The sequence below is a fragment of the Colobus angolensis genome, unplaced genomic scaffold (assembly GCF_000951035.1).
Source record: "Colobus angolensis palliatus isolate OR3802 unplaced genomic scaffold, Cang.pa_1.0 Scaffold109, whole genome shotgun sequence".
NCBI lineage: Eukaryota > Metazoa > Chordata > Mammalia > Primates > Cercopithecidae > Colobus > Colobus angolensis.
In genome coordinates this window covers 5,944,664-5,969,389 of record NW_012111919.1, presented here as the reverse complement: position 1 = coordinate 5,969,389, position 24,726 = coordinate 5,944,664, and the positions used below count along the sequence as shown (strand labels likewise).

Here is a 24,726-nt window from a genome sequence, read left to right as displayed (position 1 = left end):
GTCTCGAGCTCCTGACCTCATGATCCGCCCGCCTCGGCCTCCCAAAGTGCTGGGATTACAGACTTGAGCCACCGTACCCGGCCCTCCTTTTTTTTTTTTTCTTGATTATTCTGGCTAGAGGATTATCAATTTTATTGGTCCTTTCCCTCCCAAAGAGACAGCTTCTGTTTTCATAGATTTTCCACTATTATTTTTGTTTCCAATTTTATACTACCTTTTTCCTTATTTTTTTAAAAATTAGTAGACTGGGGAAGATTTATAGGCAGAGTATAAAAGATTTTTAGGGCAGTGAAAATAGTCTGTGTTACATTGTAAGAGTGAATCCATGTCATTATATCTTTGTCCAGACTCATAGAATGTATATCATCAAGCATGAACCTTAATGTAAACTGTGGACTTTGTAGATTGTGATGTGTCATTGTAGGTTCATCAGTTGAAATAAGTGCACCACTTTGTTGAGGCATGTATATACATATCAAGGGGCAGGCGGGGGACATATGAAAAATCTCTGTATTTCCTTCTCAATTTGGCTGTTAACCTAAACTGCTCTAACAAACGGTCTTAAAAATAGACTATTCATTACTGAGCACAGTGGCTCACACCTGTAGTCCCAGCACTTTGGGAGGCCAAGGACAGTGGATCTCTTGAGCTCAGCAGTTTGAGACCAGCCTGAACAACGTGGCGAAACCCTGTCTCTACTAAAAGTACAAAAATTAGTAGGGTGTGGTGTGCCTCTGGTCCCAGCTACTTGGGAGGCTGAGGTGAGAGGATTACTTGAGCCTGGGGAGGTCAAGGCTGCAGTGAGCCATGATCGTGCCATTGCACTACAGCCTAGGTGACAGAGTGAGACCCTGTCTCGGAAAATAAAAAATCTCTATAAACTGGGTAGCTTAGAAATAGCAGAACATTATTTGTCATATTTCTGGAGGCTGGGATGTCCAAGATCAGGGTGCCAGCAGATTTAGTGTCTGGTGAGGACCTGCTTTCTGGTTCTGATGACTTCTCTTGTGTCCTTAAATGGTAGAAAAGACCAGCTAGCTTCTTCAGGTCTCTTTTATGAAGGCAGGAATCCTTTTTATGAGAGTTTTGCCCTTATGACCTAATTACCTCCGAAAGATTCCACCTCTTAACACTCTTAACACCTTAGCTCTTAACTCTTAATACCTCTTAACAACATTACTTTGGTGATTAGGTTTCAATGTATGAATTTTAGGGGAATAGAAACATTCCACTCATAGCAGGCAGTTTTAGGGTTTCAACAAATGTGTAATGACATGTATCGGCTCTTACAGTATCATGCAAAATATTTTCACTTCCCCCAAATCCTTTGTGCTCTATTCATTCATCCCTCCTTCTCTTGTGCCCTGCAGAGCCGTCCCTCTCTCCCCAGCAACCACTGATCTTTTTACTATCTCCATAATTTTGCCTTTTCCACAATGTCATATAGTTGGAATCAAACAGTATGTAGTTTTTTCAGATTGGCTTCTTTTATATAGCAATACATATTTCAGGTCTTCCAAGTCTTTTCTGTTTATTTTTAATTTAACTCCCTTTTTCAGATTAAGATGGAAGCTTAGGAATTGATTGAAACTTTTCTTTTTTTCTAATATAGGCATTGAAACCTGTAAAATTTCCCTCTAAGCAGTGCTTTAGCTATATCCCACAGTTTTTGACATGTGTTCACTGTCATTCAGTTCAAAATAATTTCCAATTCCTCTTGTCATTTTTTCTTTGACGCAATCATTGTGTATTTAATTTAGATGTGTATTTAATATACAAATAGCTGTGGTTATTTTTCCTGATTATTTTATTGTTATTTACTTCTAATTTAGTTTTATTGTGATCTAGAGAGCATAACTCTTAAAGTCTTTTCTTTTTTTTTTTTTTTTGAGACGGAGTCTCCCTCTGTCACCCAGGCCCTCTGTCGCGCAGGCCGGAGTGCAGTGGTGTGATCTAAGCTCACTGTAAGCTCCACCTCCCAGGTTCATGCCATTCTCCTGCCTCAGCCTGCCAAGTAGCTGGGACTACAGGTGCATGCCACCATGCCTGGCTAATTTTTTTTGTATTAAAATCATTTTTAAATTTATTGCATTCTCCTTTATGTCCCAGTGTGTCCTGTGAATTTGTATTCTGCTATTTATGGTATAGCGTTCTATAATTATAAAATAAGACAAGGTGTTAATAGTGTTATGCAGACTCTTCTGTGGGTTTTTTTCCTTGTTTGTTTTTTGTTTTTTTTTTGTTTTTTTGAGACAGAGTCTCACTCTGTCGTCCAGGTTCGAGTGCAGTGGCGCTGTCTGGCTCACTGCAACCTCCACCTCCCAGGTTCAAGTGATTCTCCTGCCTCAGCCCCCTGAGTAGCTGGGATTACAGGCACGCACCACCATACCCAGCTAATTTTTGTATGTTTGTAGAGATGGGGTTTCACCATGTTGGCCAGGCTGGTCTTGAACTCCTGACTTCAAGTGATCTGCCTGCCTCGACCTCCCAAAGTGCTGGGATTACAGGCATGAGCCACTGCGCCTGGCCTCTTCTGTGTTCTTACAGATGTTTTGGTCTAATTCTATTGATTGCAGAGACAAGTATGTTAAAATGTCCAGCTATGATGAATTGTTTCTTTGTCCCTTTAATTCTGCCAGTTTTTGTCTCACATATTTTGAAATTTTATATTAGTTTCATACACATTTATTGCATCTTTATGTTGATGTTGCTTTCCTATATTATGAAATGTCCATGTTTATCTCATAATGCACTTAATTTTGAAATCTATTTTTATCAGATAATAATTCACCTATTCTAGTCTTCATGCTGTTTGTGTGGTATATTTTTTGCCATTAACTTGCTTTCAACCTGTCTTGTTTATAGACTGTATAAAGTTGGGTCTTATTTTCTTAATTGCACTGTCTCTTAATTTTAATTTGTTTAGGCAGTGTTTAATGTAATTATTGATAGATTTGAATTGGGGATCATTTCATTTCCATTTTCTATTTGTGTCTGCTCTTTTTCTGTTTCTTTTTTGCCTTTTTAAAAAACACTTTGAAACTTTGAAAGTTTCTTTTTAGGGTCTCAATTTTGCTATTGATTTTTAAAAAGAGCTTTATTGAGGTATAATTGACATGAAATATATACGATATATATGTACACAATACTGACATTGATAAAGAGTAAAACTTAGAAGGCTTTAAAATACATATGTACTTCTGAAGCCGTAACTACAATCAAGACAATGAAAATACCATTTCCTTCAAAATGGACACTTATACATTTATTGTGATTGTTGATATGGTTAGGTTTAAATTTATCATCTAGATGATTTTCTATTAGGCTATCTGTTTCTTGTTTCCCTTTTCCTATTGTTCCACCTTCTTTTGGATTAGTTGAATCTTTTTTATGATTCCAGTTTGTTTCCATTGCTGGCTTATTAGCCATTACTGTTTATTATTTTCATTGTAACTTTAGAGTTTATGGTATACGTCTTTAACTTGTAACCGTCTACCTTCAATTGATGATAGACCATTTCATATACAATATGGGAACCTTGAAATAGTATACTTGCATTTTTCTTCTCCTGAGGTTTGTGCTATTGTCATACATTTTTAATTTTTTGAGACAGAGTCTTGCTGTGGCACCCAGGCTGGAGTGCATTGGCACAGTCTCGGCTCACTGCAACCTCCACCTCCTGGGTTCAAGCGATTCTCCTGCCTGAGCCTCCTGTATAGCTGGAATTACAGGTGTACGCCGCCATGCCCGGCTAACTTTTGTATTTTTAGTAGAGACAGGGTCTTGAGCTCCTGACCTCAAGTGATCTGCCTGCCTCGGCCTAACAAAGTACTGGGATTATAGGCGTGAGCCATTGTGCCCGGCTTCATACATTTTATTTTTAAAACTTTAAAACCTTTTGAAGAAATGTAGGCCGGGTGCGGTGGCTCACACCTGTAATCCCAGCACTTTGGGAGGCTGAGGTGGGTGGATCATGAGGTCAGGAGATCGAGACCATCCTGGCTAACACGGTGAAACCCCGTCTCTACTAAAAAAAAAATACAAAAACTTAGCCGGGCGTGGTGGCGGGTGCTTGTAGTCCCAGCTACTCAGAAGGCTGAGGCAGGAGAATGGCTTGAACTCGGGAGGTGGAGCTTGCAGTGAGCTGAGATCGCGCCACTGCACTCCAGCCTGGGTGATGAGCGAGACTCCGTCTCAAAAAAAAAAGAAAACTTTTGAAGAAATGTAAATGAAAATATCTTAAATATTTATTATACTTACCATTTCTGATGCTCTGTATTCTTTTGTAGATGTTCATATTTCCATTTGGTATCAGTTTCTTTATGCATATGTTTCTTACAGTGTGGGCCTGCAAGTGACAAGTTCTTTTGGCTTTTCCGTATCTGAAAACACGTTTTTTTTTGGGATGAAGTCTCACTGTGTTGCCCAGGTCAGAGTGCAGTAGTGCGATCTCGGCTCACTGCAACCTCTGCCTCTCGGGTTCAAGCGATTCTCCTGCCTCAGCCTCCTGAGTAGCTGGGACTACAGGTGCGTGCCACCACGCCTGGCTAATTTTTGTATTTTTTTTAGTAGAGATGGGGTTTCACCATATTGGCCAGGTTGGTCTCGAACTCCTGACCTCGTGATCCACCCGCCTTGGCCTCCCAAAGTGCTGGGGTTACAGGTGTGAACCACCACATCTGGCCGAAAACACATTAAAAGACAAAAAACAAAAAAACAGAAAAACAGTTTTGTTTTTGAGACAGGGTCTCATTCCCTTCACCAAGGCTGTAGTGCAGTGGCGTAATCATGGCTCACTGCAGCCTCGACTGATCCCCCCACCTTAGCCTCCCAAATAGCTGGGGCCACAGGTGTGTGTGCCCCTGTACCCACCTAACTTTTTTTTTTTTGAAATGGAGTCTTGCTCTGTTGCCCAGGCTGGAGTGCAGTGGCACAATCTCTGCTCACGGCAACCTCTGCCTCCCAGGTTCAAGTGATTCTCCTGCCTCAGCCTCCCAAGTAGCTGGGACTACAGGCAGCACCACTACACCTGGCTAATTTTTTTATTTTTTAGTAGAGACAGGATTTCATCATATTGGTCAGGCTAGTCTCGAACTCCTGACCTTGTGATCCACCTGCCTCAGCCTCCCAAAGTTCTGGGATTACAGGCGTGAACCACTGTGCCCAGCCACTTCTTGAATTTTTAGTAGTGATAAGGTTTCACCAGGTTGCCCAGGCTAGTGTCAAACTCCTGGGCTTAAGTGATCTGCCCGCCTAACCTCCCTGCGTCTGGCCAAAACAGCTTTATTGAGGTATATTTATATGTTATCAAATTTGCTCATTTGAAATGTATAGTTATAGTAATTTTTAGAGTACCTCAACAAAGTGGTAATACTATTGATATAAATCAATTTTAGAACATCTTTCTACCCCTAATAAGATCCAGCATGAGGTTGGGTGTGGTGACTCATGCTTGTAATTCCAACACTTTGAGAGGCTGAGGCAGGCAGATTGCTTGAGCCCAGGAATTTGAGACCAGCCTGGCCAACATTGTGAAATCCAGTCTCCACAAAAACTACAAAAATTAGCTGGGTGTGGTGGTGCACGCCTGTGGTCTCAGCTACTGGGGAGGCTGAGATGGGAGGATTGCTTGAGCCCGGGAGGTCAAGGCTGCAGTGTGCTTTGATTGTGCCGCTGCACTCTAGCCTGGGTGAGAGAGTGAGATCCTGTCTCAAAAAAAATAAAAATAAAAAATCCAGCCTGCCCGTTTACAGTAAATTCCTTTTCCTGCCCACAGCCAGCCACTAATCTAATCTCTGTGTAGACTGGCCTTTTCTAGGCATTTTGTATTATTAAAATCATATACTATGGTTTCTTGTGTCTGGCTTTTTTTGCTAAGTATAATGGTTTTGAGGAACATCCATGATATAGTATGGGTCAGTATTTTGTTCTTTCTTTTTTTTTTTTTTTTTTGAGACGGAGTCTCACTCTGTTGCCCAGGCTGGAGTGTAGTGGCATGATCTCAGCTCACTGCAAGCTCCGCCTCCCGGGTTCACGCCATTCTCCTGCCTCAGTCTCCCAAGTAGCGGGGACTACAGGCGCCTGCCACCAGGCCCGGCTAATGTTTTGTATTTTTAGTAGAGACAGGGTTTCACCGTGTTAGCCAGGATGGTCTCAATCTCCTGACCTCATGATCCACCCACCTCGGCCTCCCAAAGTGCTGGGATTGCAGGCGTGAGCCACCGCACCCGGCCTTGTTCTTTTTTTATTGATGAACAGTATTCTTACTGTATGACTATACAACACACTGGATGGACATTTAGGTTGTTTCCAGTTTGGACTATTATGAATATTACTGTGAACGTTCAATGGAAGTGTTTGTGTAGAACATATATTTTTTATCGCTCTTGGGTGGAGATTTTTTATCGCTCTTGCTAGGCAGTATGGTAGTTTTATGTTTAACTTTTTGAGAACTTAGGCCTTGTTTTTGAAGAGTATTTTCTCTGGGTATAGAATTTGAAGTTGACACTTTTTTCTTTTTCTTTCCATACTTTGAAGATGATCTTCCTTCTTTTCATTTGTGTTGCTTTGGTAATGAATTCTGCTTTTATTTCTATTTGTGTTTCTTTGTATGTATCTTTTTTCTGGTTACATTTAATTTTTTTTTTTTCCTTCTTCACTGGTTTTGTGCAATTTAATGATATATCTTGGTGGAGTTTTCTCCCTTTTTCCCATTCTTGGATTGAACTTCTTGGGTGTGTTTTTCATCAAACTTGTAAAGTTTTTGGTCGCTATTTCTTCATTATTTTTTCTGTCCTCCCCACCTCCTGTCTCCTCTTTCCTTTTGGGCCTCTAACTACACATATGTTAATTTTCTTGATGTTGTCCCATAGTTTGCTGAAACTTTGTTAATTTGGCTTTAAATTATCTTTTCTGTGTTTCATTTTGGTTGGTTTCTGTTGCTGTGACTTTTAGTTCACTAATCTTTTCTTTTGAAATGTCTAATCTGCTGTTAATCCCATTCATTATGTTTTTGCCTCATGTTTCTGTTTTCATCTATATATATAGAACTTTTCAATATCTGGAATATAGTTATAATGCCTACTTTAATGTCTTTGTCTGCCAATTCTAATTTTGTAGTTCTAGGTTAGTTTTGTTTTATTGATTTTTCTCATTATGGATTGTGTTTTCCTGTTTCATTGCATACTTTGCAATTTTTATTGGATGCCAGATGTAAATTTTACCTTGTTGAGTGCTAGCTATGTTTCTGTAAGTAGATATTCTTGAACTGGTTTTGTTGTGTTTTGTTTTGTTTTTTTCCTTTTGAGACACAATCCACTTGAAAACAGTTTGATTCTTTGGAATCTTGCTTTTAAGATTTGTCGGCTGGGCTCAGTGGCTCACACCAGTAATCCCAGCACTTTGAAAGGCCGAGGCAATTGTATCACCTGAGGTTGGGAGTTTGAGACCAGCCTGGCCAACATGGTGAAACGCTGTCTCTAATAAAAATACAAAAAATTAGCTGGGCATGGTGGCAGGTGCCTGTAATCCCCGCTACTTGGTAGGCTGAAGCAGGAAAACCACTTGAACCCAGGAAGTGGAGGTTGCGGTGAGCTGAGATGGCACCACTGCACTCCAGCCTGGTTGACAGAGTGAGACTCTGTCTCAAAAAAACAAAAACAAAAACGAGATTTGTGATATGGATCTTGAGTAGCCCTCAGTGTAGGACTAATTGTTCCCTGCTACTGATGCAGTATCCTTTTGTGTATTCACGGGCAGTGACCTGTGAGTCATGAGGTTTACCAGTTCGGCGGGTGGGAACTGGCACTATTCCTAGTTCTCTGTGAGTGTAGAATACTCTTACTTTTAGTTCTTCCGAGTGTTTTTTTCCCCCAAGCCTTGGGTAGTTTCATCACATGTATATACTGATTTGTATTTGATTGAAGAGCTGAGGAGTTTTCTGCACATTTCATGAGTTTTCTTTCTATGGAGCAGTCTCCTCTGTGGTACTCTTTCTGTAGATTCTAGTCATCTTGTTCTCCCTGGAATCTCAACTCTGACTCTTCCACTTAGTGAGTTAGCTGGCCTCTGCCAGGATCCCATCTGCTTGCATCATAGTGTATAATTGTATAATTGGAGAGCCATTAATTAGATTGTTGTTTCCACATTTTGTAATACTTGAGTTTTCTCTTGCTGCTTTCAATATCTTGCTCTATATCTTTTACTTTCAACAGTTTAGCCGTGATATGCCTCTGTGTGGCTTTCTTTCTGATGGTGCTTGTCATTTGGTATCTACAAAATTGTTATTTTTCAGTCTTTTCTGTTTTCACCTTGGATAATTTTTATTTGTCTGTCTTTAGTCAATCTTCACTTATTTTTGCTTTGTCATGTCCATTTTGTGATGTCCATCCAACACATTTTTTTTATTTCAGAAATTGTATTTTTCAGTTCTAGGACTTACATTTGATTGTTTTTCATTGTTTCTGTTTTTCCAATGTGATTTTCATGCATTTAAGCATGTTTTATTTTATTTCATTGAGCTTAGTTACAATAGTTGCTTGAAACTTATCTTGTGTTAGCTTCAACATCTGGTTTATCTCACTGTTAGAACCACTTGGTTTTCTTTTCTCTTGAGAACATGTTCTTTTATTGGTTCTTAATTTGTTGGGCAGTTTTGGATTGTGTCCTGGATATTATTATTGTTAGTTTTTGGAGACTCTAGATTCTGTTATTTTTATTTTATGAGCCACATTTTCTTAGGAGACAATTTTCTGAGTTAGGCTTGGAATGCATTCAGTTTCTTGACTGGGAGCTTTGATCTCCTTTGAGACCTTTTGTCTTTAGCTAGATCTTTGAGTTTGCTCCCTGCTTGGTTGTTCAGGAACAGCTAGAAATCTGGGTAGACTGAGTTTGGGGTTTCCTTACTAGCTCTTGCCCTTGTGTGATCACCCTTATTCTTTAATATTAATAACTTCCTATCTTCTCTTTTCTAGACTCCCATGCTGAAAAGTTAATAAGGCACCCCCCTGAATCCCTACTGCATATTCTCTCTCCCCCAGACTAAAAGCTAGAGAGAAGGAAATGTACTTTTTCTTCTCCAAGTGACCAAGAACTCCCACCGTGTTTCCATTCTCTGAGTGACCATGAACTCCCATCAGAACCCATCTGTCTCTGTTTACTTACCAGAAATGTCAGGTGTATGTTCATGTATTATAATACATAGGCCTCGTAGTTGTTTTCTGAGGGGTGCTCTGATTGGGTCTTTATTATAACCTTCAGGTAGAACTCTTGGGTATCTGGTATGCAGGTTTGAATTTCTAGAGTAATCATTGGTAAAATAGAAACATAATGTGTAATTCCAAAACTATTAGTAGGGGAAAATAGAATAATTTTTAAAAGTCAATCCAGGCCGGGCGCGGTGGCTCAAGCCTGTAATCCCAGCACTTTGGGAGGCCGAGATGGGCGGATCACGAGTTCAGGAGATCGAGACCATCCTGGCTAACACGGTGAAACCCTGTCTCTGCTAAAAACTACAAAAAACTAGCCGGGCGAGGTGGCGGGCGCCTGTAGTCCCAGCTACCCGGGAGGCTGAGGCAGGAGAATGGCGTGAACCCAGGAGGCGGAGCTTGCAGTGAGCTGAGATCCGGCCACAGCACTCCAGCCTGGGTGACAGAGCGAGACTCCGTCTCAAAAAAAAAAAAAAAAAAAAGTCAAAAACAATCAAGAAGAGAAGTGAAGGAAATCATATAACCAATGGGGGAAAATAGCACAAAATATGATTATAGATTTAAACCCAAATATGTCAATAATGACCTGAAATATAAGGGGAGTAAATGTTCTTGTTAAAAGACAAAGATTGTCAGATTGGCCAAAAACAAAATAATAATGATGTTTTGTTTATAATCAAGACATCTACATGTAAGGATACAAAAAGGTTCCAAGTAAAATAGTGGAAAAAAATAGCACAAAAACAAATATTCATAGCAGCATTATTCACACTAGCCAAAAAGTAGAAATAACCCAAATGTCCATCAACTGATGAATAGGTAAATGAAATGTGATGAAGGCCGGGCGCGGTGGCTCAAGCCTGTAATCCCAGCACTTTGGGAGGCCGAGACGGGCGGATCACGAGGTCAGGAGATCGAGACCATCCTGGCTAACACGGTGAAACCCCGTCTCTACTAAAAATACAAAAAACTAGCCGGGCGAGGTGGCGGGCGCCTGTAGTCCCAGCTACTCCGGAGGCTGAGGCAGGAGAATGGCGTAAACCCGGGAGGCAGAGCTTGCAGTGAGCTGAGATCCGGCCACTGCACTCCAGCCTGGGAGACAGAGCCAGACTCCGTCTCAAAAAAAAAAAAAAAAAAAAAAAAGAAATGTGATATATCCATACAATGAAATATTATTCAGCCTTAAAAAGGAATGTACTTCTGGATTGGTGTGGTGGCTCACACTTGTAATTCTAGCAGTTTGGGAAGCCAAGGTGGGAGAATTGCTTGAGCCTAGAAGTTTGAGATCAGCCTGGGCAGCATAACGAGGTAGTGTTTCTACAAATACTAAAAAAAATTAGCTGGGTGTTGCGACCTTTATCTCTTTTTTTTTTTTTTTTTTGAGATGGAGTCTTGCTCTGTTGCCCAGGCTGGAGTGCAGTGGCCGGATCTCAGCTCACTGCAAGCTCCATCTCCCAGATTTACGCCATTCTCCTGCCTCAGCCTCCCAAGTAGCTGGGACTACAGGCGCCCGCCACCTCACCCAGCTAATTTTTTTTTTTTTTTTTTTGGTATTTTTTAGTAGAGACAGGGTTTCACTGTGTTAGCCAGGATAGTCTCGATCTCCTGACCTCGTGATCCGCCTGTCTCGGCCTCCCAAAGTGCTGGGATTACAGACTTGAGCCACCGTGCCCGGCCAGTGTGACCTTTATCTCTGGTCCCATCTACTCGGGAGGCTGAGATGGGAGGATTGCTTGAGCCTAGAAGGTCAAGGCAGTAGTGTGTTGTGATGATACTACCGTACTCCAGCCTGGGCAACAGAGTGAGACCCCATCCCTCCACAAAGAAAAGAAAAGAAAAATTCTGACACATGCCACACCATGGATGAATCTTGAAGACATTATACTATGTGGAATAAGCCAGACACAAAAGGCCACATATTGTATGATTCTGTTTATATGAAATGTCCACAATAGTTAAATCCATTAAATAGTATAAAATTATATCACATAAATACTAACAGTTGGTGTTGCTACATTAATTTTAGACAAAATAGACCATAAGTCAGAAAGCATTACTGTGCATATAAAAAGGAAGTCTTATAATGATAAAAGTTTCAGTTTACTAGAAGATACAGCAATTAGGCCAGGCATGGTGACTCATGCCTGTAATCCCAGCACTCTGGGAGGCTAAGGGTAGGAGGATCATTTGAGCCCAGGAGTTCAAGACCAGCCTGGGCAACATAATGAGAACGCATATGTACAAAAAGAAAAAAAAATAGCCATACTTGGTAGTGCATGCCTGTAGTCCTAGCTACTCAGGAAGCTGAAGTAGGAGGATTGCTTGAGCCTGGGTGGTTGAAGCTGCAGTGAACCATGATCGTGCCACTGCACTCCATCCTGGATGAGAGAGTGAGACCCTGTCTTAAAAGTAACAATTTAAAATCTGTAATTCCATAATAACCATAGTTCAAACTATGTAAAACAAAAATGACAGAACTACGAGGTAGAAGAGTCAAATTGATAATCATTGTGGGAGAGGTCCTGTACATCTCTCAGTAATTGATGGGTCAGGCTGAGCAAAAAAATCATTTAATGCTCTATAGATTAATTTGAACCACCACATTTCAGGAATCTGATCTAATGGGCATTCTTATCTAAGACATATAGAATGGACACTCTTTTCAAACGTATACCACGTTTATGAAAACTGATCCTATATTGTGCCTTAAAGCACATTTGAACTAATTTTCTAAAGTTTGGTAATATGCAAAACAGAAAAATAACAAAAAAGATAAGCAGATAATTTTATGTTCATAATTAAGAACTCTAGCTCCAAAGTCTAAATGACCTGTGTTGTAAAGACAAAAATCATGCCCAACAATATGTGAACTGAAAACAAAGATATAGTAGAAATCAAGAAGGCCAAAAGTTGGTTCTTTGAATAAAACTAATAAAGTTGGTTCTTTGAAAAAACTGACAAACCTCTGGCATGCTTGGTCATGATAAAAAGAAGACAGATAAGCAATATTAGGAATGCAAAATGTAATGTTTTGGTTTTTTAAGATATCAAAGATTAAGAGCATAAAGGCCTAAGCTTAAGAGGTGGAAGGAGATCTTTTAGAAAAAACATAGGGGAAAATCTCTGTGACTTGTATGTCAATGTTTATAGCGGGCTTTTGGTAATACCCCAGAACTGAAAACAATCCAGGTGGCCATCAACATATGAATGGATAAATAAATTGTGGTATGTCTATATAATGGAATATTACTTAGCAATTAAAAAGAATAAACTATTATCATACCAGTAACATGGATGAATCTCAGAATATGCCGAATGCAAGAATCCAGGAATAAAAAGAGTACTTACAGTATGATCCCATGTATATAAAATTTTAAGTAATGCAAAGTAATCTGTAGTGACAGAATACAGATGAATGGTTCCCCAGATGTTGGGTAAAAGAGGCCAAGGAGGGTCAGTATGGATGGAGAACTAAGGAGTATGAGGAAGAACATAATGGATATGTTAACTTATTTTAGTTGTGGTGATGGTTCCACAGGGTATACATACTTCAATACTTAACAAAATGTATACTTGAAATATGTGTGGGGTTTTGTATGTCAATTATACCTTCATAAAACTTGGTATGAGAAAATTCATTGGAACCCAGTCTCACTTGTGAACATGTATATAAAAATCCTAAACAGATTGGTAGAGCTTTACATCAGGAAGATATAAACAGGATAATATTTTATGACTAAATTGATTTTATTTCAAATATAAAAGGTTTATTTAATGAGAGAAGTCAGTTAATGTTAATTTATCACATTTTCATATTATAGAAAAATCAAGAGGATCACCTCAATAGATGTGGAAGAAATGTTTGATACAATTCAATACTTAGTCATAATAAAGTCTTCATCTTAGAGAACAAGGAATATAAAGTGTTTCCTTAAAGAGAGCTACAGAAAAACTTACAACAAACAGACTTAATGTTCAAACATGAAACCTTTTCTTATAACATGGGGAATATGACAAGTGTGTTTGTTTTGCTATGAACACTTCTGACCAATACTATTCTATAGATCACAGTATATATCTATACTGTTCTATAGATCGCCCAAGTTGTGGCTGTGTGGACCTGGGCCTCCCTGTGCTCTTGCAGGGGCCTGGGAGCAGGCAGGAGTCCTGCCCTCTGGGTGCAGCTACAGCTGCCCAAGTCATGACTGTGGAGCCTGGCATTCCTGCACTCTGGGGGTCTGGGAAGGCCTCCCTTTTCCCTGCAGGCCCAGAAGTGTCTGCTTCCACTGCCTGGCCTCTCCCCACTACAGTGCCCACTCTGATCTTGGTGCAACGTTGAGGCCAAGCCTGGGCGTTGTTGCAGACAAAGCTATACAAGGTATGCATATTGAAGAGGAAAAAACAATACTCTTATCATTTGTAGATGATGCAATTATGTATGTAGGAATTGCAAAGCAATCTGTAGATAGATGTTAGGAAGTTTAGACCAATCAATATAAACAAATTTTGTATTTTTGTTGCTAGTAATTGTGTAAAAATGAAAAGTTACTATTTGCAATCTCATTAGCAAAAAGTTTCTATGAGTAAGTCTAAGAAGTCTCATGTGTATGCAGAAAATATTAAAACTTGATTGACAAACATTAAAGATTAAATAAATGGAAAGAAATATTTTCCAATTACCTTGTCTTCTATAAGGTGGGAACACTTGCTCTACTAGTCATTAAGGCCTCTTAGGGTTAAGAAAATTTGATACTGGCAGAAGACTAGACAAATAGATGAATGGAACGGAGCCCAGAGCCATAAATAAATGCACACACATGTGGATGCCTAATTGATGGTAAAAGAGGCAGTGCAGATGCTATTAGGAAAAGATGACCTTTTCTATAAATAATGCTGGGAAAATTGGATATCTCTTTGGTGGGAAAAAAACCTGGATTCGTCTACATACCATACAAAACAATTAATTTCATTGGATTTTAGATCTATATTTGAAAGGTGAAATAACACTTTTAGAAGATAATGTAGGAAAGAGAATTTGGGACAAGCAAGTAGGCCTTGAATATCGTGTCAAATAGTTTGGACTTTTAATTTCCCTATATCATAGGAGTTGCTAAAGGATTTTGATCCAAGGGTTGGCTATTCAGTTTTTTTTTTCTCTTAAAGACAACTTTTGGTATAATTTAAGTTAGATTGTAATTCTGTTTCTGGCCACATCTGAGACTATCATCTGAAGACTTTTCAGTTACAAGACACTTAAAAATGCAGGTAAATTCCAACAAACACTTGAAATGCCAGTCTGTAATTGGAAGCTACTAAGGAAAAATTGGAGGTTAAATATGAATTTATATTTGAGGCTACTTATACTCGTCACCCCCTTTGTATCTTGAATGGGAAACCTAGGTCACGAATTTTCAGTTATTCAATTTGAAAAGAAGAATCACACATCCTTCCTTCACACATACACTGGGTATCTAGCATTTTGATTCCACTTACAGATTTTGGAAACACAACTAGAGCAGTATGTTTGGGAAGGAGAATGATTTCTTTAACATGTTGAACATATTGGAGAAGTTATTTCAGGCAGGTGTTAGCAATAAGAGTAAAGGAATAGAAATGAGAGCAGTTGGAAAACACTAGAAAGAACATTGTTACTAGAACTACAGTTTCTGTTATAATTAGACATGAAACGCTTATATTCAGAAATGTTTAAGTCATACTTTTCAAAAACTATTCTAAAATACGCAGAAAATAATTTTGAGTTGAACATAAAGTGGTAGCCATTCTAAAGAATTTGTCCAAAAGTATAATGATAATGCAAATCTAATATAAAAGAAACTAAATGTCACATACATTTCCAGACATTTAAACCCCCCCTAGATGGCTATCTATTAAAAACAAATTATTGTATTTTTTTCTTTTAAGAAAAACAGGTTTATTGAGATACAGTTCACAGTGATGGCAGCAGCAGCCCATCTGGAGTGGCCACTGTCATCATGCCTGCTGTAGTGGGGAGGTGTAGCTGGGGCTGCACATTCCACGGAGCTGGTGGAAGCCGGGGACAAATGGGAATCCCACCCCTTTTGAGTTGGTGGGATGGGAGTTCCCTGGGTGCAGCTGCAGCTGCCCAAGTTGTGGCTGTGGACCTGGGCCTCCCTGTGCTCTTGCAGGGGCCTGGGAGCAGGCAGGAGTCCTGTCCTCTGGGTGCAGCTACAGCTGCCCAAGTCATGACTGTGGAGCCTGGCATTCCTGCACTCTGGGGTTCTGGGAAGGCCTCCCTTGTCCCCGCAGGCCCAGAAGTGTCTGTTTCCACTGCCTGGCCTCTCCCCACTCCGGCGCCTGCTCTGATCTTGGAGCAAGGTTGAGGCCAAGCCTGGGCATTGTTGTAGTCTGGCTGGTTGTGTGCACTCTTGGGGTTAGTGCTGCATGCCAACCCCCTGCTGCCTCAGCCCCCTCCAGACTTTGAGTGCTGATGAGCATGGGAGGGAAGCCAAGGGGGTGGCTGAAGGCAGCTTGGCAGTGGCCTGCAGGCACCCCTTGGCACGAACAGCTTGGACACCATGAATAGCAGCAGGAGGCAGACAAAGCTCCTGGGCAGAAGGGGGCGGCTCCCTGGTGAGACCCACCTTCATGCTAGGGAGGGCCTGAAGGTTGGGGGCTGGGCTGCCAGTCCCACAGACTGGAGTGGGAAGTTGTGATGACTTTTCTGGGCCTGCCCATGGCCACCCGTGGACCAGTTGGTGTGCACTTCTTTCCCTCTAAGTCCCAGAAAAGCCCCGGCTCAGCCAGAGCTAAGTGGACATCAGGAAGACCAACTGCAGTTAGGAGCTACCCCCTCCAGGGCCACCTCTCTGCTGAGAGCTGCAGATGCCGGGATGACCAACTGCAGAGAGAAGCTACCCACTCCAGGACCTCCTCTGTGCTGAGAGCTGAACACTCAACATGACGACCTGCCTGTGGAGAGGAGCTGCCTACTCCAGGATCTCCTCTGAACTATTCTGTCACTCTTCGCCTTGCTCACCCTCCACTTGTCTGCATACCTTGTTCTTTCTGGATGCAGGACAAGAACTCGGGACCTGTCAAATGGCAGGGCTGAAAAAGCTGTAATACAAACAGGTCTGAAACATGCCCCTTGCTTGCTATTTTGTGGGTGAAGAGGAGAGAAGAGCTGCAACTCTTCAGGGAGCTGAGACTTGGGAGCTCCCCGAGCCAGGGCTGTGACTTTGGGGCCCTGTGGTTCCTGGAGTCTGCAAGCTTCCAGGAACCGCCACGTTCCCCAGTGGCAGCCATAGAAGCTGCTAGCAGTGTGCCTGGTCCAGCCACAGCCTCACAGAGAGCCAGCACCTGTGCCAATACCTGGAGCTGCCTGCCCTGTTGCAGTAGCTGGCATGCCAGACTATGCGCAGTGACTGGACCTCACACTTGCTCACTCAAACACCCCTTGCTGCCCCATGCCTGGCTTGCCCCTTGCAGGCATGGGATATAGGCTGGTAGTGTGAGCTGAGCGCAGTCAGATTGAGTGGATAGAATGAGCCCAGCAGGTCTAAGCAAAACTGAGGCAGAGGTGCCCCCAGCCACAGGTTTCCAGCCAGAAAAGCGACCCCCACAAGGGCTCCATAATAACAGCTGTACAGTTCACTCATTTTTTTTTTTTTTTTTTTCCCCGAAATGGAGTTTCGCTCTTGTCACCCAGTTTGGAGTACAATGGTGCGACTTCAGCTCACTGCAACCTCCATCTCCCGTGTTCAAGTGATTCTCCTGCCTCAGCCTCCTAAATAGCTGGATTACAGGTGCCTGCCACTGCGCCTAGCTAAATTTTGTATTTTTAGTAGCGATGGGGTTTCACCATGTTGGCCAGGCTGGTCTCGAATTCCTGACTTCAGACAGTCCACCCGCCTCAGCCTCCCAAAGTGCTGGGATTATAGGCATGAGCCACCGTGCCCAACTTAGTTTACTCATTTAAACTGCATAGTTCAGTGACTTTCAGTATATTTACAAAGTTGTATAACCATCACTACAATAAATTTTAGAACATTTTCATCATCCAGAAACCTTAAACCCTTTACCATCACTCCCAACTTTCCCCTCATCCTTCCAAGCTCTAGGCAACTTCTAATATACTTTGTTTTTCTATAGATTTGCCTGTTTGGGATATCTTGTATACATGGAATCATACAATACGTGGCCTTTTGTGTCTAGCTTCTTTAGCAAAGTGGTTTCAAGATTCATCCATGTTGTTTTAGCTGTTCGTACTTCATTTATTTTTATTGAGGAATACTATTCCGTTGTATGGATATACCACATTTATTCTACTTATTTATCAGTTGATGGGCATTGGGGTTTCTTCCACTTTTTTGGCTATTATGAAAAGTGTTGTTGTGAACATTCATGTAAAAGTTTTTTTTTGTGGACATTGCTGGATCATTTGGTAACTCTTATGTTTAACAGAGGAACTGCAATACTCTTTTTCCAAAGAGGAACATCATTTTACATTCCCACCAGTCAGTCAGTGTATGAGTGTTCCAACTTCTCTACATCCTCATCAAAAGCTGTTAATTATGTGTCTGTCTGATTATAGTCATCCTGGTGGTTTTGAAGTAGCATCTCATTTGGTTTAATTTGCTTATGCTTAATGACTATTGATGTGGTTTTGTATATCGTCTTTGGAGAAATGTCTATACAAATTTTTTGCCTAATTTTTAAAAAATATTTTTCTTGTTTAGAGATGGGGTCTCGCTGTGTTTCCCAGGCTGATCTCAAACTTCTGGGCTCAAGCAATCCGCCTGCCTTGGCCTCCCAAAGTGCTGGGATTATAGGCATTGCACCACTGTGCCTGGCCCTTTTGCCTACTTTTAAATTTTATTATTTGTCTTTGTATTGTTTAGTTGTTCAGTTGTAATTGTTTATTATATATATTATCAAATGTATGATTCACACATATTATTAGGTTATATTTTTGCTTTCTTAATAGTATCCTTTGAAGCAGAAAAGTTTTTAATTTTGATGAAGTTCATTTTTTTTTTTTGGTTGCCAAGGTTTAGGTGTCTACTGTATTTTCTGAATGCCTTTGAAAATAATTTTTGTAAATAACTTGATCCTGCATTAAAATATAATCATGCTGCAGTTATTTTGTTATCATTAAAGACTGATAAGCCAGGCACCGTGGCTCATGTCTGTAATCCCAGCACTTTGGGAGGCCGAGGCAGGTGGATTGCCTGAGGTCAGGAGTTCGAGACCAGCCTGACCAATATGGTGAAACCCCGTCTCTACTAGAAATACAAAAATCAGCTGGGCATGGTAGAGTGTGCCTGTAGTCCCAGCTACTTGGGAGGCTGAGGCAGGAGAATCACTTGAACCCAGGAGGCAGAGATTGCAGTGAGCCAAGATCACACCACTGCACTCCAGCCTGGTCAACAGAATGACACTCCATTTCAAAAAAAAAAAAAAAAGACTGATAAAAGTTATCGTAAGCAGCAGTGTTTAAATTCTTTTTTAAAATTTTGCCTGAAAATTATTTTACAGCTCTATAGTATCAACCCTCCTTGCTCTTATGGATGGATTAGATAATAGGGGTGAAATTGTTGTTATTGGTGCTACAAACAGACTTGACTCTATAGATCCTGCACTCAGGAGACCTGGTCGTTTTGACAGAGAATTCCTCTTCAACCTGCCTGATCAAAAGGTAAGAGTTTTTGTTTTCAATATGTTAATATTTATATGTAATTCTACTATAAGGCATATGTTCTGAGGGTGATATTTTATGAATTTTCATTGTTCAGATTTTGTGCTTATAGGATATCTTACTTAATACTTTAAAAACCTATGTAATTATGGAGCAGTTTTTTTCTATTAACAATTATAAGAAAGTTTGATTTTTAGACAGTAAGAGGAAAGCTCTTGATAGGTCACTGTAGATGCTTACTTGTGCTTTAGTTCTCCAGATTGTAGTAATTGTCCTGTATGGCAGTTTTTGTGTCCCTAGTTAGCCAAAGTAACTTTATTCTCGTAAAATAATTTTTTTATAGAGTGTTAGTGGGTTCATGAATAAGGACCCAGTATCCAAATTTTCATAGAAATTGCCATATTTTTAATTAAAAGCAACAAATGTTATTCATTATGGTATAAAGTTTTTTTTTTAAAGAATGTATTAATAATACAGGGCAATGTTTATCATTGATTATGTAAATGTTGTATAATATGATATACAAAGTTTTTTTTTTTTTCCCAATTCGGCTTGAAACTTTTAATATTATTCTTGGTTTGACTAGTATAATCTGACTGGCTTTTCATTAGAAACTCAAATCTGAGAGGAAGAGATACATGCAAAGGATATATTGTATGTGAATATGTATAGCTTTATTCTTAGACTGCTATGTGAAATGCCTGGTTTATATACCTAGATGTGAAAGTCTTAGTGATTTGGACTGTATGGAAGACCATAGAGAAACAAAGGCAATGGCTTCCCTGTGTAGAGCAGTTCGTTCCTCAGTTTGACATCAGTCTCCACAATCACCAGTAGTTGACTCAGATTTGGATTGACAATCTAATTTACAAGCTTTAAATTGGCACCAGATTTATATAGCTTTGTCATAACAGGAAACATAGCATATACAGCATTATTTTCATTGCACAAGTGCAGCCTTCAGGAATGTATGAGTGCATATTGGTGTGTTTATTTGTAGCAGATAGGGCTGAAGTAGGTACAGTCTACCTCACTGTGGGGAAGCATCAACTTTTTTGTTTGGGACATCTAACAACAGTCTAAGCACAGCTTTTATACTCTTCAGTACATGGGGAAATGTGCTTAGTTCTGAGACACAGCACAGGAAAGCCATTTCCTTGATTTCCCAATTGTCTTCTGTACTATCTTAGCTAAGTAGGCTTCAGAGTCTATATGCCAATCACAGCCCTCACAGTCCAGGTTCAGTTCATGCAAATCAAGGGTTTAACAGTAAACAAGGTTTAGAACAGCACTGTCTAATATAATTTTCTGTGATGATGGCAATGTTCTATTTTGGCATTGTTCTTTGAGCAGCATGCATTGTGGTACCTACTAGCCATATGTGGCTATTGAGCACTTAAAATGTGGCTAGTGTGACTAAAGAACTGCATTTTAAATTTTGTTTAGTGTTAGTTAATTTAAAATTTAAATAAAATAGCATTGTGTGGCTCATGGCTTACTATGTTGCACAGCATGGATCTTGAACATAGTTTTCCACATTAACTTTCTCTTTCTAACATTTCGAGCAAACAGTTTTGTGAGACTGAAATATAAGGTCATTATTCTCAGGCCTGGGTCTGTGGAAAGGCCTATGCTGGCTGTTTACCTTTTTCCCTTAAATAGTTTTTGAGGTACTGAGACTAGATGAGATTACCAAGTCTTCTCTCTTACAGAGCAGTTAGTAAGGTAAGAGGAAAACTAAGAGAGTGGGGTGTTCTGGTAGCCAAGTGAAGAAAATGTATCAATGAGGAGGGTGTGATTAACCATGTCACATGTTGCTAAGTCCATTCAGCTAAGGACAGAAAATTGGTCATTGTATTTATCATTATGTAGGTCGTCAGTGAATCTGATAACAGTTCAGTTAGTAGTGGGTACAAAAGCTTAATTGGAGTGTGTTAGTTCAAGAGAAAATGGGAAGGAATTGGAGGGAGTGAATATAGATATGTTTTAAAAAGAGTTTTTCTGCAAAGGGAAGCAAAGAATTTAGGTGATATGATATTGAAGGAAGCAGGGGCAAGATAATGTGTTTCATTGTTTTCAAGATGGAAGAAATCTAGTAGAAAAGGGAATTTTTATGTGAAATTGAGAGATGTCAGTAGGCGCAAAAAGTGATAGGATTTAGCATAAAAGTGGCATGAATGACTTTAGGTAGGAGCTGGCTAGTTCATCTGTGACAATAGAGAGAAGACAGAATATTGTTGGCACACATGCTGATGGGTGGACATCTTTGGTGATTAGGATGTGGGGAATCTATGGAAGTTTTTTTCTGATTGCTTTAATTTTCTCAGTGAATTGGGAGGCACAGTCATCAGTGGAATGCGAAGATGTGCTGTGAAATAGTCTGCTAGGAGAAAGGCATAATGAATGACCTAGGGAACTATTAAGGGTAGTAATAATAAGGACCCATTTGGGTCATTAGTTTAAAGTAATACCAGTCAGTGTCTTAGTCCTCTGGTTTGGCCAATAGAATATCATGACTCTTGCTATTTGATTAAGTAAAAGATTAATAAAAGTAAATCTTGTTTTCAAATTTTAATAATTTTGTTAATTGCATAAAATAGTACACACCTTCCATATGCAATAATGCTTTTTAATTTCTTTTGTTTTCCTTTATCATCATTTTTATGATTGTTATAAGTAATATGTATTTGTATGTGTACTTATAGATTCTGAAAAATGAGGGGCTTGAATTTGCCTTTGATGTTTAATAGAAGTTACTTTCTGTTAGAGGAAGCCCTTTGACTTACTATTTGGTATGCCATATAGAGTAAAATACATAATGAACATTTCTTGATTTCTACATTTAAATAATTTTTTCTTCATTCCATGTCTTGTTTTTAGTGTGACAAAAGGAAGGTGACTTTGATTGGATTATATCGGGAAAGAGCATTATTAGGGACCTGAAAATATCTTGCTAACCTTTGATAATTAATTTCATTACTTTAAACCTCTTTTTAGGGAAATGAGAGGATAATAATGAATCTCTTTTTGGGATATCTTCCAGCATAATTTTTTTTTACATGTTCTTGATATTTTAAGGGTCTTGTAATCACCCTTAGCAGCACAGTACCTGCGCTGCTAATGAAGTTTGTATAGATTCTTAATGTCATCTTACAGAATATATATGCTGTTAGATTGATATTTCTTTTGGACCTTCTTTTTTTTTTAGTATCTGTTCAAGCAGATACTTCAAGTTGGAAGAAAATAAGTGTCATATCATTGCTTTAACTTTCATAGCTGAATGCCTAACTTAGAACTTGGAATTGAAACTGTAGCGATTGATTCCAGATTTTGTCAACTTTTTGAGCAAGATTTATCTTGATGACTTTGAAGTTGTTCTGTTTTGCTGCTGGTCCCCAAATTCCTCATCAAGTCAGTAAGATGTTATCATCTTGGTTATAATTTACTTTTTCGTATCTCAAGAAGCTTAGATAGCAGTGTTGAGGGAACAAGCATATTTAATTTTTAAAAAGTGTTGTAATTTTCTCCAAAGAAGGCAGATGTGAAAACAAAATTCTGATCTGACTGTTGGTGGTGGTTAGTATCAGCTGATTATAGATTTTTATATGTTAGTGTTTTTTTAAGAAAACTATTTTAGGCTGGGCACGGTGGCTCACGCCTGTAATCCCAGCACTTTGGGAGGCCGAGGAGGGTGGATCACTTGAGGTCAGGAGTTCAAAACCAGCCTGGCCAACATGGTGAAACGCTGTCTCTACTAAACATACAAAAATTAGCCAGGTGTGGTGGTGAGTGCCTGTAATCCCAGCTACTCAGGAGGCTGAGGCACGAGAATCACTTGAACCTTGGAGGCTGAGGTTGCAGTGAGTGAGATCATGCCACTGCACTTCAGCCTGGGCGACAGAGCGAGCCTCAGTCTCAAAAACAAAAAAACTATTTTAGAAAAATAAATTTCTGTTTGTTTTGAAAGCAGGACGTTAAAATTTTGATTGTAGATTTAAGCTAGAGAATGTTGAAATCAATGTAAAATTGTTTATAACACTTTGATCTTTCAATGAATTTAATTGATATTTATTGAATTACCTTGTATTACATGCCAAAGCATCAACTAACTGACAAAGTAATAATATGCGTGATATATATATATTCTTTTCTCCCTTTGAGAGAGGATCTCACTCTTATCACCCAGGCTGGAGTGCAGTGGCGTGATCACAGCACACTGCAGGCCTCGACCTCTCAGGCTCAAGGGACTCTTGCACCTCAGCTTCCTGAGTACCTGGGACCACAGGCGTGCACCACCATGCCCAATTAATTGAAAAACAGTTTTTTTGCAGAGACAGGATGTCACTGTGTTGTCCAGGCTAGTCTTGAACTCCTGGACACAAGCGATCCTCCCGCCTCAGCATCCCAAAGTGCTGAGATTGCAGGTGTGAGCCACCACAACTGGCATGCATGATATTTACTTAAACTTGAATACTTTTCAAATTAAAAGCTTTTTTCAAGTTTAAGTTACTTGTTACTTTGCACATTGTTGATCATAATACCACAAATTCTATGAAATGTAAAGTTTGTTTAAAATTATGACTATAACTTTTATAACATGAAAGTTTTTTGTTCATATATTTTCAAATGGTAAAAGTGGTATGGTGGAAAAGTGAAAAATAATTTTGAATTCTAGTCCCAGATGAGTCACTTAGTTGTTATATGCTGCCAGTCAATTTTCTTCACCTATCACAACATTAAATGTCTTAGGTTATGAAACACAGAAAAGATCTCTATGACATATCTCCGAGATTTATTGTTGGAATCAGAGTTGATGTAGATAGATGCTAAGGTGTTTAAATTTTTTAAAAATAAAAATTTTAATGAGATATGGTTGGTCAAAATTTGTTCCACCTAACGTATTTGAAGGATTGATAATATTTTATCTGTACTTTTCTTCTTGGGCAAGATTTTATATATCTGTGCTTTTCGTCTTAGGCAAGAAAACACATCTTACAGATCCATACCAGGGACTGGAATCCAAAATTGTCAGATGCATTTTTAGGTGAATTGGCTGAAAAATGTGTTGGTGAGTGTTGCTGTTTGAATTATTTGATTGTCATTGTTTATTCTGCTCAACCTCCCTTTCCCCTTATGTTTGGAATGTGAATAAGCATAGTTATGTTTTTGATTGTGCAATAGATTGGCTCTGCCTTTATATTTTAGAGTTATTTTAACTGTTTCACTTAAAAGTTTGAGTACTTGTAAATTAGAATTTTAACTGCTGTTAGGTGTTTAGTTAACAAAGTTCAATAATAACATGCCTTTCACTGAGTGCTGGGTATCCATAATATTAATACAGGGTCTCCTTTTGAATATCATTCCCTCTTAGAAATTTTACTAAGAAGAATAGCTTAAACTTGAGAGACAAAAGTCCATGTCAAAGCAGGACTGCAGCCTTTTACTTTTACTTTGCAGATTACACAATGGACTCATTTTCATTCCTGTGGTCTAGAAAGAAGTTGGGTGGGAGAGGTCTTCAAAGAAAATAGTTAATGGTATGTGGTAGTATTTCCCCAAATATAAAACTTCCCAGTTTAACTTTAAATTTTTCACAGAGTGGAAGATCTCTCCACAGAGTGAATGAATGCTACTGTCCTGCTAGGACATGGTGAGAGTGTTTTATCTGCACAGATGATCACACATAGGAGATGGAATTCAGGGTTTTGACTCTAATTAGGTCTGAAATAAAAAGGCATACAATATTAGGCAGCTGAAAATACACACAGGTATTTCTCCTTCATTCTTTCCCCCTCTTTTGTCTATTTTCCTCTCATACTCTGAAAAATATAAATTAAAAAA

General features: G+C 39.4%; 1 protein-coding gene across 3 annotated transcripts in view; it reads left to right on the top strand.

Moving 5' to 3' along the window:
* Positions 1 to 24,726, top strand: part of ATAD2B (ATPase family, AAA domain containing 2B) — a 190,380-nt gene that overhangs the window by 87,583 nt on the left and 78,071 nt on the right. For all 3 annotated transcript variants that reach the window (XM_011950768.1, XM_011950759.1, XM_011950751.1), the window contains 2 exons: positions 18,726 to 18,885; positions 23,863 to 23,953. In XM_011950768.1, coding sequence (XP_011806158.1) covers positions 18,726 to 18,885; positions 23,863 to 23,953 — 251 coding nt within the window. The remainder of the gene's footprint in view (positions 1 to 18,725; positions 18,886 to 23,862; positions 23,954 to 24,726) is intronic.